Genomic DNA, 14,862 nt, shown 5'->3' with positions numbered 1-14,862 from the left:
GGTAATGAGTATGGGTACGGGCACTTAGGTACCCAGAGGGTACGGGTATTAAAGTTAATACTCAAGAGGGTGGGTATTTTTTTAAATCGCGGGTATGGGGACCAGTACTATAGTACTCTACTCAAACCTACCCATTGCAATCCCTTCTTAACTATTTCAAAAAAAAAAAAGTTAAACTAGGACTCTAATGCATGTGATGTGACACCTTAAACTTAAAATAATCTTTTACGCAAATTCATACTTAAAAATCATGCGAGAATATCACGATTCACATAAAAATACTAACAATTGTCTCAAATTTTAATAATAGAGATTACTCGAATCCTAACATGAAGTAAACATTAATCAAAATACTCTAATGAAAATATATAGTCTCATCCTTATGTCACCTATCAGAACTGAGAATCTCATGGCACAAAGGCACTTGAAATGATGTTGATATTTTACGCAACCAATAGCAAATCCTCAAACTTTGAAAAACTGCATCAGCTACCTTGAACCTAAGTGTCACCTGTAAACTGTGTGGTGTCTGTGCATCCATATGTGCCAAACACAAATAAAAGAGTAAGAAATTTGATATCATGTTAATAGTATAATATAGTTAGAACAAGCACATAAAATTTGATATCATGTTAATAGTATAATATAGTTAGAACAAGCACATACACATGTAAACACATTGTAACATATATCAAATTTAAAATTAACATACAATTATACAAATTTATATTACTCATAAATAATAACATATTGATGATGCACAAATAGTACAATCACTTCTTAAGACATTCAAGGACATGTGGTACTAAACTACTTTGAAGTAGTTAGTGATAAGATACAATATTATGCCACTAATGATGGATGAGCATTCACACCATCATAGACCCACTTGACTCAACATGAGACTGATATAAGCGATTGGTCAAAATTAACTAAGGTAGAATGGTAGTTCTCAACATAAGAGAACCACCTAAAATCATAGGAATTCCACTTAGATGGCCCCCAAGACATGACATCGCTAGAAGACTTTGCCGTATTGACATCCACCATCAAACTTATACGATCGTACTTCCTCAAAAATTCGGTTAATATAAACCTCACATTTTATAATGTTATGTACATTAAAGACTAGATTATCAAACTAGTATGACATTTTTATTCATCATATACAATTTTATACTTGTAAATCGAACAAATGAAAACCTACCCTTACCTTGTGGTCTTGACTCTCTATCGAAATCTACCCACAAACACAATACAACTCCTACGTCGATTTCTCGCAATTCAATGGTCCAACTCAACAATTTTACCCCTATTTTGAAATAAAATATACCACTCCTTCCCCTTTTCAATTTTCTCCCTACTTTCTTTGTCATTATCTACATTTTAAGCTATTTTTGAAAATTGAAAAGTTTAATTGTTTGTCAGTAATCAGGAAAATAGGGACAAAAAATTAATTTCTCTTAAAATCTGAAGCAAATACTAACTAGTAGTAATCTTAATGCATTTGTTAAAGATATAAAATAACATATAAATAATCTATTGGAAAAAGTCAAATTTTCGTTTTTTTCAATGCTAAGTTTCTATTTTTTTTTTTCCTAAAGTACAACCAAACTTGTATTGTAGACTCCACAGCCGGGAAAATGTTCAGAGAGCAAGGATATGCAGTCCTCTATATTTTCTTCTTCTTTTGCCTCACAAAGTAGACTCCACAGCTGAGAAAATGTTCCGAGAGTAGGGATATGCGGCCCTGACCCTACAAGACGTATCTCACACTCCAAAACAACAAGCAGTGGCAATAGCAATACTAAATATTGATTGGGACAGACGAATAATGTGTGAGATGACTAATTTTCACCTCTGCTTCTTCTTGTCTTCTCCTTTCTATAGCATCAGTCATGGTGTTTTGGGTGGTTTCTTCAAAAAGTAAAAAATAAACGTGCTATATCGTGCCGTGGTGCAACACTATAAAGTGAGATGGTGCAAAACAAAAATTTTATAATATGGTGAGATTTTTAAAAATTGAGAGGATGCAAGTGCACACCCTAATGTTAACATGGATCATCCCCTGGATGCATTTAACAAATATTAGCAGTTACAGATATCACACAAATAAGTGACTTAGGAGTCAACACTAGAAAATAAATCAAAGAGAAACTTAAAAAAGAAAATCTAGCCAAGCAAACCTCCAAGATCTCTCATCGGAGTCATATATGGATGCAAAGGACTTCGTGATGGATGCATCGGTGTTTCACTTCCCATCCCACATCGAGATGTATCACTGGCAGAACACAAGTCATATGGTTGAATATCCTCTAATACACACAAGGAATTATGAAATACAGGTAATTATAACTTACCTGTATTGAGTAACAGCGACATTGTCAGATATATGGTTGCGGTCAACTGCAAAATTCCAACCAAATCAGAGACCATGCAAATACAAAACTACAAGTAGCTCAGGTGTTTGCCCAAATTAGATGACTTACCCATTATAGTCATCATTTGGGACTCTAATTCAACTCGAACTAATGTGCCTTGAACTCCTACAACACGGCCACGATAACCTTTGTACAAACCTTGGCGTATTTTAACAGTTGCACCGGATAAAGCATCACGCCCCCTTCCACCCCTACGCATCCCTCCAGCTATATCACATACAAATAAATTAACATCAGACAATTTTTCAATAAAAATTGTGTATTATGATAATAGAAATTGACTGACCCAATGCTTAGAAATTTAATACAAGGAAAGAGTCGAACATACAATCAAACAGCGGCCCTCCTTGTGGAAACATCTTTGGGGACCGTGGCATATGAGGTGTAGCTCTAAGGCTGGATAATCTTGAGTCGGCATAACTCTACAGATGAGTAGAATAAATTAACCAAAACACTGTCCCAAGGATGAAATTAAAAAACATAAGAACAAACATAGGAAAAATGGGTACATTTCTGCCACCATTGGTGCATGAACCTCCCACAACTACACATGATTGAGCCTTGGAAACAATAAAGCCTGCATGTTCACGATGATGGCGCTCAAAGATGAACAAGATTCCTCTATATATGTGTTCGACCAGACCTTGTTTTCCCTAAACAAAACAACAACAAAAAAAATAGTAAAAATCTGAACAATATCTACTTCCAAGAAATAAATCTAGCCAAAAGTCAGAATCTCACATTGTAGGGACCCTCAACAATCCGTACAACATCCTTTGATGATACTGTATTCTTAAACCTATCATGCACACTTATTTTCTTCTCTATCTTACACTTGATCTCCCTTAGTTTAACAAGCACAACTTCAGGTCTGTCAGCAATCCCCTTAAGAACCTAAAAAAGGCAGCAGGCGATAATATAATGACACAAGTCTTGGATTTTAATTGAGCAAGTCATATAAGTTTCATTCATACAAACACTGACCTGAAAAGCTTCAATTTCTACATGAATTATTACACCAAAACTCAAATCACTGTACCATGTTAAATAAGAATAAGAAGTGAGAAAACATTTGAACCATATGACACAGAGGCTGTGTGTTACATAATAGCAAACACAGTTCTTACTCTAGTAATACAAGATCATGAAGTTCATAGTCCCCAATTCTTGTAACTCCGGTGGTTACTTCAGAACTCTCTACAACATCATCTGCAAAGACCCGAATCTAAAGAGAGGATATTTGTCATTTATGCACTAAATGTAAGTAGAAATTCAAAAATCTTTCAGCAAGTCTATCAAGGGGACCATAAAACTCACATGTTCCTTTGTAGTATCAGATATTAAGATCAGGACATGCTGCTCCACATTCACAACCATGCCAGCAGCACCCTCTTGAGTGCCAGAAACAACTTTAACATGGTTTCCACGTTTAAAATATTTGCAAAGTTGAATTTTATTTACCGCAAGTGTTTTCTAAAACAAATAGATCTCCATTAAAATAATATTTTACTAATAATCAACATGGAAACTGGGAGACATATTATAGTGAAGGACACCAGTCAAATATCAATTCATACTTACGGGAAGACCTTGTTTTTCTGGTCTTATATGAACATTATCTTCATCCACTTTCTCCACCCATCCCTTTAGGTTCTTTAAATCGCCTTTTGTGATAATGACGGCATCACCTTTAATAAAAGTATGTTTCTTTCTGTTTGCAAAAATGCCATCTCCACTCTCACCAGGTTTATGAAATTTTTCAAGCTCATCAAATGAAGGTTTGATGTTCTGAGAACTAATGGATTTTATTGATACGGTTTTGTACAAGAAACCATCTTTGAACATCATGCCACCAATGGCATCAAAGCGTTCCCCATAGGCATCCCGCCTATGCTCCACACGGATATGCAGTTCCCTAAAGAAAACATTAATTCTGTCAGATTAGGAACTGGAAGTTTCCAAGAAACAGAAGACGCTCAGTATTAGCAAGCAGATAATCAAACAGTACCTAGCTTCATCAACATTCATAACACGAGGAGGGGGAACAAAGGCCGTCTTTTTCACAACTTCTCTACCTTCCTGCATGATTAATGTGTTTTCCACCAAAAGTTATTTCTACTTCCAATAAGTTGAACATTCCATAAATAGACAGCATGAATTTAAAAAAGAGACAGAAACAAATCATACCAACTTGTTAGCAAGAGCCTGTAAGTCTATCCTCGGAATTAATTTCACGGTAACCCTCTGCCGCACATTATCAAAATCCACTACCTATAGTGGAGATATTAGATGTAAATTAAGAAAGCAAAGGGGGTAGAATAATGAATTTTCTAAAATGTGGTGTGCACACCTTGGCGAGATCCCCCTTATATATCCCAATCTTTATTCGGACCCAAGTATCTCTGGCAAGATCAATAGCTTTAGTTTGAACTGACAACACGTCAGTCATTTCTTTAATTGGGACAAGCATTACTTCTTGGCCAAATATATTTCGTAGACCTTTGCAAGCCTGAAACACCTCTCTAACATGAGATTCTTTATCACAATTTTATCCATAAAATGCGTGATAAACAACCGATATTTAACAAGAAAACACCTCTCTAACATGAGCTTCTTTATCAGCTTCCACATATATATAGTTTTTGAGATGATCAAGAGCAATAGCTGACGTGATTTGTAATTCAGATCCCTTATCCATGTACTTTTGCATGAGGCAAACAGCAGTTTCACGTTCACGACCAATCTAAAGAACATAAACCAAAGAATATGACATATTCTATACCCTTTCCAGTAGCCAGAACAAGGAAATTAGCAGAAAAGTAAAAAATGGATAGGATCATACCACACATTTGACCATCCACAGTTTTGGATCTCTCACAGATGGCAGAAGTGCTTGTTGTTCTACATCTGTGGTTTCTTCTTCATAATCAACCAATTTCATTCCATATCTTTCTTGAATTCTTCTTTCCATTGCTTCAAGATCTTCCTGATCTTCTTGGTGAGGTGGCAGCATTCGGCGGGGACCACCACGCCTCCCTCCATCAACATCTTCATCTGGCAGATCAGCTCCAGCCTCAACAAAGAAGTCTGCATGTTTCAGGCGGTTGTTAACTTATCTATATAGATAATTGACATACTATATACAAACAGCTAAGAGGCCAAGAAATGACAATTTAAAAAAATTCAACCACAAGAATAAGCAACCAGAATCAATATTAAATAACATTTATAACTATCTGAACTAATTAAGAGTAGTGAATTCAAACTCCCCTGCAAAAAGTATCAATGGTCATCTTTATTCTTATATCATATAACCAAAGACAAAATCATCCTGATCAAGGATCATCTTATTCAAAACAACAACAATAACAACGACGCAATGATTTTTATGTCATCAATTTAATTGCAAGGTAAGAGGCATGCGTAAGAAACAAACCCTAAAAAACGCAATTGGAACCTTAATTTCGTGACTGAACATTATAGAAACAAGAAGAAAGTGTGAAAAATAAAAATCACCGTCTTGGCCTTCTTCATCTTCTTCCTCCTCGTCATTGGAATCATCCATAGCCTCCTCGTCGAAAAAGTTGGAAGCGCGCACCATTTTGTAATGCTGACGCCTTCGGATACTTCTGCTGTCGAAATCATCATCCTCGTGCTCTTCCACTTCATCAAAGTCATCGTCGATAGAGCCAGTTCTCCGACGCTTCCTTCCGACGCTTCCTTCCGCCGCTTCTCTCCCCCTTCTCCGCCTCCTCCTCTTTGGAGTAGGCGACTTGCTCCTCCAAGAACTCCTCTTCTTTGTCGCCTCGGTGCATTCCTCGACTACTTGTCCAAAACCGTTTATCAAGCTTTCTATTTTGGCTGTGAAGAAAAACTTAACAATTCAATTGTGAGAAAAGAATGTGAATTTTCACATATTTATACTAAATATTTATGGGCCTCTTCTTTTTTTATGGGCCCCTTTTTTACAAGTTCTAATTTCTAAAAGCATAATTTTTGTATTCGACTATTTAGGTTCATTAATTCCATATTTTGAAAAAAATTGTAGTCAATAATTTAATAAAAGTATATATTATTTTGTGTTTGTGGTTCTATTTGTTATGAATTATAAATAAGTGATTTTTTCATTCAATAGTTTAGAGATTATTAGTTATTGATTTTGTAAAAGAAAAAGCATATTGTTTTGTGTTTGTGCAGTATAATGAAAATTATTATTTTTAAATAAAGATTTTTTTAAAGGAATTTTATGAAAAGCAACTTAAATAGTTTCTTATTTTAAATAATTTTTAGATTATTTTTATATTCTAATAATTTTTAAAAGTTGTAATAAACAGATAAAAACTCTTAAAAGTTATTATTTTTTAAAAAAATTATGACAAACGAGTCATGTATGTCTTAGATTTTTTGCCACTAGCATACACAAAATCATATTTATATTCAAAAGGGATACATGTAGAGCAAAAGAAAGATCCCTTAAGGTTGGACTCTAAGAAGAAGTCATTTGAGACTTGTTAGAAACTTGAAGGAGGAAAAGAATCAAGAAATAGGAAAATGGGTAGTTGCTTGATGAAGAAGTAGGGTTGAAAAAAGTAAGTAAAGTTGTATTTATAGGCCAAATGGTGCAATAAGTAGTTAAAAGTTTACAAAATCCATGTGAGGATGACCTTATTTCATCACAAGATTAAAAGGAAACATCGTTTGTTTTTAAATGTCAAAGAACGCCATACATATATATTCGAGAAAGATAATAAATATTGGTCCTTTTAATCAAAAGAAAATGATCAATTTTTGGGAGTATTTTTGTTAATGAAAAAAAAAATTTATGGTGGATATCGACAAACTATGGTCATAATTACAAAACAAAATTTCAAAATAAGTAAAAGTTATAAAGAGAATATCGATGTAGTACAACAATACTATAAGAAAAAACAATTGAAGTGACAAGCAACATTGTTGATATAATTAAATCGAGATGATTCATGCAAACAAAGTAACTAGGCCAACACCAACACTCAGAGTGTGTCGACATTTAGCATATTGGTGCTGAAGTTTAATTCAATAAAAGCAACTACCACAAATGTGATACTTTACTAAAGGGAAGTTACTTAACTTATTTTTTTTTATATAACTAACAATTTCAACGAAATAATTAATGTGAGATAGTTAGATTCTAAAACCTACTCCTAAAGCTAAACAAGGATTCAAACTTATTACAACACTAAGTATCTTGTCAACTGTATATAAATTACATTATATTTTCAATAAATATTTTAAATTTGAGTCATTCATCTCCTTATCAACTTTTAAATTAATGTCCTTTATTTTTCCCAGTCATTTACCTTGTTTTGTTTCTTTTTATGCAAATTTTTTATTTTCAAGTCTTCAAATTGTTTAATTATCAGGTAGTTTAATTAATAACATTTACATTTTTAAGCCAATTAATTTCCAAGTGTTGGAAATGATGATGATTTTAATGGATATTTATTGGAAACAATGATGACATTTATGAGAGTTAGTGTTGTTCTGAATTGAAAAAATAAGGAAGTCTCACATATGAGAGATATCACACACTAATAGGGTATATAAGGTAGAGGTATGGTACTTGGGGTGTGCCCCAAGGGATACCCAAATTTTGTGAAGGAGGAAGAGCACAAGCAAAATTGACCACCACACACGCGCGCTGCTTGCCATCCGGCTCGGCCGGGCTTGACCTTGGCTACGTGGTGTATTATTTTTTAGCATATGAAAATTATTTATTTAATTAATTAAATGAATGCTTGCGTTTTTTTCTCTCTAATTGATACGTTAATTACGTAACTACCCTCCATCGAGTCAACATTCAACACCTGGTCCAGTCAGTTCTTTGCCCCCCGATTTTGCGCTTCAGTTTTGTTGGTCAAAACCCTAATTACTGGTCTCGCGTATCTGTTATTGCCGGTCACCTAAGTCAAGTATGAAGGCACGTTATGTGGTCAAACAATATGTGGCACACGTTTTGGTAGTCAAATAAATCGTGGCGCACTTTTTTGTGGTCAAAACCCTAGCACACGCTTAGTGAATCATAACTATTGGATCACACCTTTCTCTCTGATCTAGTTATGAATTTCATCTATAAATACAGTGTTCTCCTTAGTTGAAAAAAGCACACCAAAAGTTCTACGTATCTGGGGCTTTTCTCTCTTCTCACTTTCCTTACTCACTTCTTCTATTTCTTTTGAATGGTCTTGGTGTCATATTACGACTCATGGTCATCCGATTGTCATATTGTGGGTGTAATTCTAAAACGATTTTCTACAGTGTAGTAGAACTCCGATACCAAATCTTTCCCTTTTCAGCATTTAAATTTCTTGTAATTTCTTTTTACAATTTAAAGTTTATATCTTTATGGTTTATGCATTTAAACTTTGACTAATTTTACTTTTAGATGCATTTACGTTTCTATCGAAGTTGTTTTCATGCAAATTTATATTTTAGTGATCTGCACCTCTTCAAATCACATATATTTCAAACAAAGCCTAAAAAATAACTTACGCGCACGTAAGGTCTCATCAATTACTAATTAACTTATCTAAGAACCAACTAATTAAACATTCATGTGTTGTAGGATTTGATAGACTTATCTGAGGACTAAAAAGCACCGTAAACACAACCACATTTAATATTTACCATATTTTGTTATTAATTTATAGACTATTTTTACTTTTATATAGTAATTCAACTAGCGTGACTTGTGTAGATTTATAATCATAAAATAGTTTTCTTCTATAAACCTTTCATTTTATGTTTGGAATTTTTTTAATAGGCAAATGTTAGTTAGTAAGCGATTGTTAGGCTCATTTTATTGCTCTCATTGTCAAAAATAGCGGATATGCTATCCACAAGCTAATTGATTTAGTTTGAAGTGTTTGAATAAAATTAACAAGTGAATTAATTGAAAATGATAAAATGACGTAAAAATATACTTTAATTAATATTTTAAGAAATTCAATAAGCCGATAAAAATAAAATTAAAAAGAAAAAAAAAACATTATAAGCTCAAATACTATTTCAAATAGCTTATAAAGAAACACTAATTTGTGAGAAAACATATTTATCAAATAGGGGTATTAATTTTTGTGGAATCAAATTTACCTACTTTGAGACACTTTATTTTGGAATCTTACTCAAAAGTCCTTGTAAAAACCATAAAAAATAAATAAATAAAGTATTAGAAAATGTGGTTTTTGTACTACTCAAATATAGACACCTTTTAATAACGCTAACAAGTTAAGTTATAGCATATTAAATTAGCTTATAAGTTTGTTAAATTAAAATAGATGTGTTTGGTAAACAAACTTTTTTCACCAACTTATAGCTTATTCTGATTTCAAGTAGTGTTTGAACTTATAAGTTATAGTTTTTTACGTTTTCTTTTATTTATAATCTTATTATTTTATTTTTATTAGTTTCTTTAATTCCTTGCCAAAATAATTAAAATTAAGATTTATTTTATTCATTTTACAAGAAATTGATTAACGTATGCATTGCCATATTTATTATTATTTTTTCATCTTTTAATTGTGATAAAGTTAAATTTATTTTTTATGTCAAATTGTAAACTGTAAATGAATTACATTGTTTTTACGATTATTATTTATACATATGGAGTTTGCTAAAAACAATTGAAATTTATGTTTGTATTACAATAAAAAATAAAGTAAATGATATGACAAAAAAGTAAAGTAAAATTAATTAAAAAAAATTACAATTTTTGTTTTTCTAAATTAAATAATTATATTATTTTATATTATTAAAAATTAAATTTTTAAAACACTTTTAACTTCAATTAACTAATTTTCAACTATAAGTCATGAGTTACGGGACTATTGACTTTATTGCTGTTTGTTTGCACTTAATGGAATCGGTTAATGAAAAAGGCCAAGTGTGAGGAAGTTCTACAAACTACAAGGCTACCACTTCCAAACCAAACTGAAACAGGTGATAGCAATGATCCCCTATCGCCATCGCCTAGCGAGTCTCACACACCGCTTACGTTCGTACTATTACTCCTCCACACCCCCACTCTACACCACAGACACCCCCGACTCCACAACAATCCAACTCCTCTCTTGGGGAAAAGGCGCCTCAGGCCAACTCGGCGGCGGCGTCGAGGAAATTCGTCTCTACCCATCTCCAGTCACCAACCTGATTCTCCCCAAATCCTCTTTCACTCTATCCAAAACCCCTGGGTTTCTCCATGGGCCTGAGGGGACTAATAAAGTGGTGGAGTTGGGCATCTCGTGTGGGCTTTTTCATTCTTGTTTGGTTGTTGATGGGGCTCTTTGGGTTTGGGGTAAAGGCGATGGTGGAAGATTAGGGTTAGGTCACGAAAATTCTTTGTTTGTTCCTACTTTGAACCCTCACCTTGATAACGTTCGTTCTGTTGCTCTTGGTGGGTTGCATTCCGTTGCGCTTACTTCTGCTGGTGAAGTTTTCACATGGTCAGAATCACTTCAACCTAACCTTAATTCAATGCCTTTTTTTTATTGCATAGTTTAAGACTCTTTGTGTATGAATGTATGTTAATATATATCATAGAATAATAATGTATTCTTCGTTCAATGTTAATGAAGCACCATCACAACATACACGACATTGACACTATTGACACTGACATTGACGCATAGACATCAAATATTTCTTCAATTTGAATTGTCGAAGCTAAAATTAATTCAAAAGATTGGTGAACAATACTAATGTTAACCTATGAAGCACAAACACCAATATAACACCGACATAACACGGAGAAACCAATAATAATTTGAAAAAATGGAGGTGATTGAATGTATTCACATGTGTCGTTGTCGTGTCGGATATCGACATGTGTCGAATGTTGGACACAACTTCAATCTTAAGTGCCGGTGAACTAAGACATCTTAGCTTGACCAAGAAGGGTCATGAATCATGATCAGTAAATTTCCAAAGAGGTTGTGTGTTTTTGTTCGGATGAGGGATTTATTATAAAACATGATTTTTAATTTATTTGGTTAAAATTTGAGTTTGAATTGAAATGATTTGTAAGAATGTTTTTATTCTGAAGGCAACTTTTGTATAGAAGTTTGTGTAAAGTTTTCAACCTATCACAGAAGCTACTCTATCAGTTCTAGTCAAGCTGAAATTTGGAGATAAAATCAGTTATGAAACAAGTTTATCAAAACATAACAAAATCAAGTTTGCCTGGAGGAAAATCAGTTTTCAAATCCCCAATGTTTATATTATAGGGCTAAAAAATTTCGGTCGTTCATGAACAATTTTGCTTGACTGCAACACCGTACCACTCATTGCTGGTTGTTCAAATCGGTATCAGATATATCTTACATTACTAGCACAACAACCTCTTAAATGTATAGCTTCTTTTCGGGTAATTATGCAAGTTTATTGTTTTAAAAATACTAAAAGTTTTTGTAAGAAACTACGTGAGAGTGGCAGAGTCTCAGAAATGAATAACTATCATTTTTTACAACTGTTATAAATAAATTTCTCCGATTAAGTTGTGAAGTTAGTGGTGGCTTTTACCGTATCTTTAGACCAAGGCTCAGTGTTGTTAAATGGCAGTCATAGCGCTGCCATTCTGCCTTGGCATGGTGGATTATTGGATAACCGCCATAGGAAGTTTGTGAAGGAATGTTCGCCATGGCATGCATTCTGCCTTGGCATGGTGTATTTAACAACTTCAAGGACTTTGCTCAGGTTGCGAACATCTTTTATAATTTCAAGGTGTTAAAAATTTATTAAATTTTATGATGAATGTTTTGAAGTTTTCTGCAGGTCATAGATCCATTTTCTCTTCTCTGAATAACATCAATTTCTATGGTTGAAACTAAAGTTTGCAGGGGTTATGGTGGTTTTGGTGCACTTGGACATTCAGTTTATCAAAGGGAGCTATTCCCTAGATTGGTAAAAGGCTCATGGGAAGGGACTATAAAACACATTGCTACTAGTGGAGCGCATACTGCGGCAGTAACAGAATCAGGTTCTTTTGATGAGCAGTACTATATTTTATCACTGATTATAAACAAATTTAGATTTTGCTTTGTCTTGTCTTGTGTCAAACCATTGCTTTTCTATGTGCTCTCTCTCTATCTTAAGATGCAATTTTATTATACACATCAAGCAAGATTGTTGAGTAATTGAAAGTTTTGCACAGGCCTTATAAAGCTTAATGCCTAATTGCAGATATAGGTTTCTTTTTTATATTGTGCCTTTGTGGTTATTTTACCCATTGTATTAACTTCTTTTTCTCTAGTGAACAACTTTCCAAAATTAATTTGACTTTATGTTGAGGAATGTGAGTTTAGCATGAACTAGATGCCCCGATAATGGTACATACTTTGAAACTGATGGCAGGTTTGTGTTGGATGTAGGGGAGCTTTATACTTGGGGTCGAGAAGAAGGAGATGGTAGATTGGGCCTTGGTCCTGGTCGGGGCCCAGATCATGCAGGTGGACTTAGTATCCCTTCAAAAGTAAAAGAATTACCTTTCCCTGTTGCTGCTGTTTCTTGTGGTGGATTTTTCACAATGGCATTGACAGAGGATGGACAACTGTGGAGCTGGGGAGGTAATTGTCCCTTCCTTTATATGATTTATTTTCTCTACATTTTTTCTAGGAAACTAGCACAATTCATTTATCAAGTGCTTTTAGTTTTGGAAAATTCACAATGTTGGCATTTTATAGCAAATTCTAACTATGAACTTGGGAGAGGCGATAAAATTGGTGGTTGGAAACCAAGTCCAGTACCTAGCCTCGAGAAGGTTCGAATAATTCAAATGGCTAACGGAGGATATCACTCCCTTGCATTAACGGGTAAATTGATGTGGACTTTATGCTATCAATACAATTTCATTTCTATTCCCGATGGTTTGTATCCCCGTTTTAGTTTTAACTATTTCAATCTTGACTTATATTAGATGATGGCAAAGTGCTTTCATGGGGACATGGTGGACAAGGTCAGTTAGGTCATGGATCTGTTGAGAGCAAGAAGCTACCAACATTAGTTGAGGCTATAGCTCATGAGCGTGTTATATTTATTTCTTGTGGGGGTTCTTCATCAGCAGCTGTGACAGGTAAGATATCATCTCACACGGCCTATCCCACTATACACAAAATTGTTCATTTCAATACATAAATGACTTGTATCCTTCACCATGAGTCCTCTAGAGTCTATATTCTAATGATCTACTTTAGCATATTTATATGATGCTCCAAAATGCATGGCACTGTAAGCTACTGGTTTTAATAAGAGTTTATAAAGCAATTAGTGTGTGTTTATCAAGTTCATGATATGGTTTTGTTGATATGAACGAGCATATATCTGGAAACTAGACTGGTTTTTGTTAGATTAAATGTCTGTCTGAGGCTGGTTTATTTATTTTTTTTTATAATTAAGTTATTGTTTTAACAATTTCTCAAGTCAAAGGAGTGCAAATTTTAACAAGCACTTTCTTTGTTCTGAACAGATAAAGGGAAGTTATATGTGTGGGGAAATGCCAGTGATTCTCAATTGGGAGTTCCTGGGCTACCAGCAATACAACCATGCCCTGTTGAAGTCAATTTTTTAATGGAAGACGATGGATTGGGACCACACAAGGTTTTGTCAATTGCGAATGGCGCATCACATGCCATGTGTTTGGCTTTGAGGGAAAGTTGTTGATTATATAAGCTGACATGGAGATTTCTTCTTTGACAATAATGACCTGTTGGCATGGATACAGTTGATCTTGAACAAGTTTCCTAGGTGAAATGCAGAAGAAGCTTTTTTTTCTTGTGGAATAGAATGTCTCAATGAATAGATGATTGTTACAATTGATTCAGATCTCAAACTCAATTTAGTTTTGACAACTTTATAGCTAATGTAACATGAAGATCAACTCACATTTGAAGAATCTCTAGCTAAATGTCTGGGATCTTCCACTTGCACTTTTGGTTGTATGCAATATTGTAAGAACATATAAGGTAACACAAATTTTTCCGAAGATAGAAAATGTTTTCCCAACGTATACGCCCTTAAATCTTCTATCTCTTTGTTTGCAATTCAAAATGACTAAATTTTAGAAAACTGAAAATGCTTTTTGCAAGTAAAATGACTAAATTTTCTCTTTTTTTCTTTCTTTTAAATTAACTCTTAACCTAAAACTTCAAACCAAATATTAAGGCAGGGTCATCTATGACCTGTGGTCATATTTTCGGTGAATTGAGTACAGGAAAAATTGTATAATTTTCTTATTTTTATTTTTCCTTATTATTTTTTACCCTATTATATGATTTATAAATAAGAATGGAAATTCATACCTTGGTTGCACGTTCTATTCTATTTGTGATCATGAACTAAGCCCAATTTTTTGTTCAAACCTCAACATGCCCTAGTACTAGGGTTGTGCTGT

At 33.8% G+C, this 14,862-nt stretch overlaps 1 protein-coding gene and 1 pseudogene across 1 annotated transcript; one reads left to right on the top strand and one right to left on the bottom strand.

The window, feature by feature from the left end:
- Positions 1-1,440: 1,440 nt before the first annotated feature.
- Positions 1,441-6,326, bottom strand: LOC101513665 (putative transcription elongation factor SPT5 homolog 1; annotated as a pseudogene).
- A 4,003-nt stretch (positions 6,327-10,329) lies between these two features.
- On the top strand, positions 10,330-14,474 carry LOC101513995 (RCC1 domain-containing protein RUG3, mitochondrial). Its single transcript, XM_004492163.4, has 6 exons — positions 10,330-10,921; positions 12,314-12,453; positions 12,845-13,039; positions 13,157-13,285; positions 13,390-13,545; positions 13,939-14,474. Exons 1-6 carry the CDS (start codon positions 10,428-10,430, stop codon positions 14,130-14,132), a joined length of 1,308 nt encoding a protein of 435 aa, XP_004492220.1. The 5' UTR covers positions 10,330-10,427; the 3' UTR covers positions 14,133-14,474.
- Positions 14,475-14,862: the final 388 nt, after the last annotated feature.

This window comes from Cicer arietinum, chromosome 3 (assembly GCF_000331145.2).
Source record: "Cicer arietinum cultivar CDC Frontier isolate Library 1 chromosome 3, Cicar.CDCFrontier_v2.0, whole genome shotgun sequence".
NCBI lineage: Eukaryota > Viridiplantae > Streptophyta > Magnoliopsida > Fabales > Fabaceae > Cicer > Cicer arietinum.
The sequence above is the reverse complement of the archived record's forward strand: the minus strand, read 5'-3'. Positions and strand labels throughout refer to the sequence as shown.

Excerpts from the sequence above, each read along its gene's own strand:
- LOC101513995 (XM_004492163.4), top strand. The coding sequence starts at position 10,428 with ATGATCCCCTATCGCCATCGCCTAGCGAGTCTCACACACCGCTTACGT. Across the intron at positions 13,040-13,156 it reads ACAACTGTGGAGCTGGGGAG|CAAATTCTAACTATGAACTT; the intron begins GTAATTGTCCCT and ends GGCATTTTATAG. Across the intron at positions 13,286-13,389 it reads TCACTCCCTTGCATTAACGG|ATGATGGCAAAGTGCTTTCA; the intron begins GTAAATTGATGT and ends GACTTATATTAG.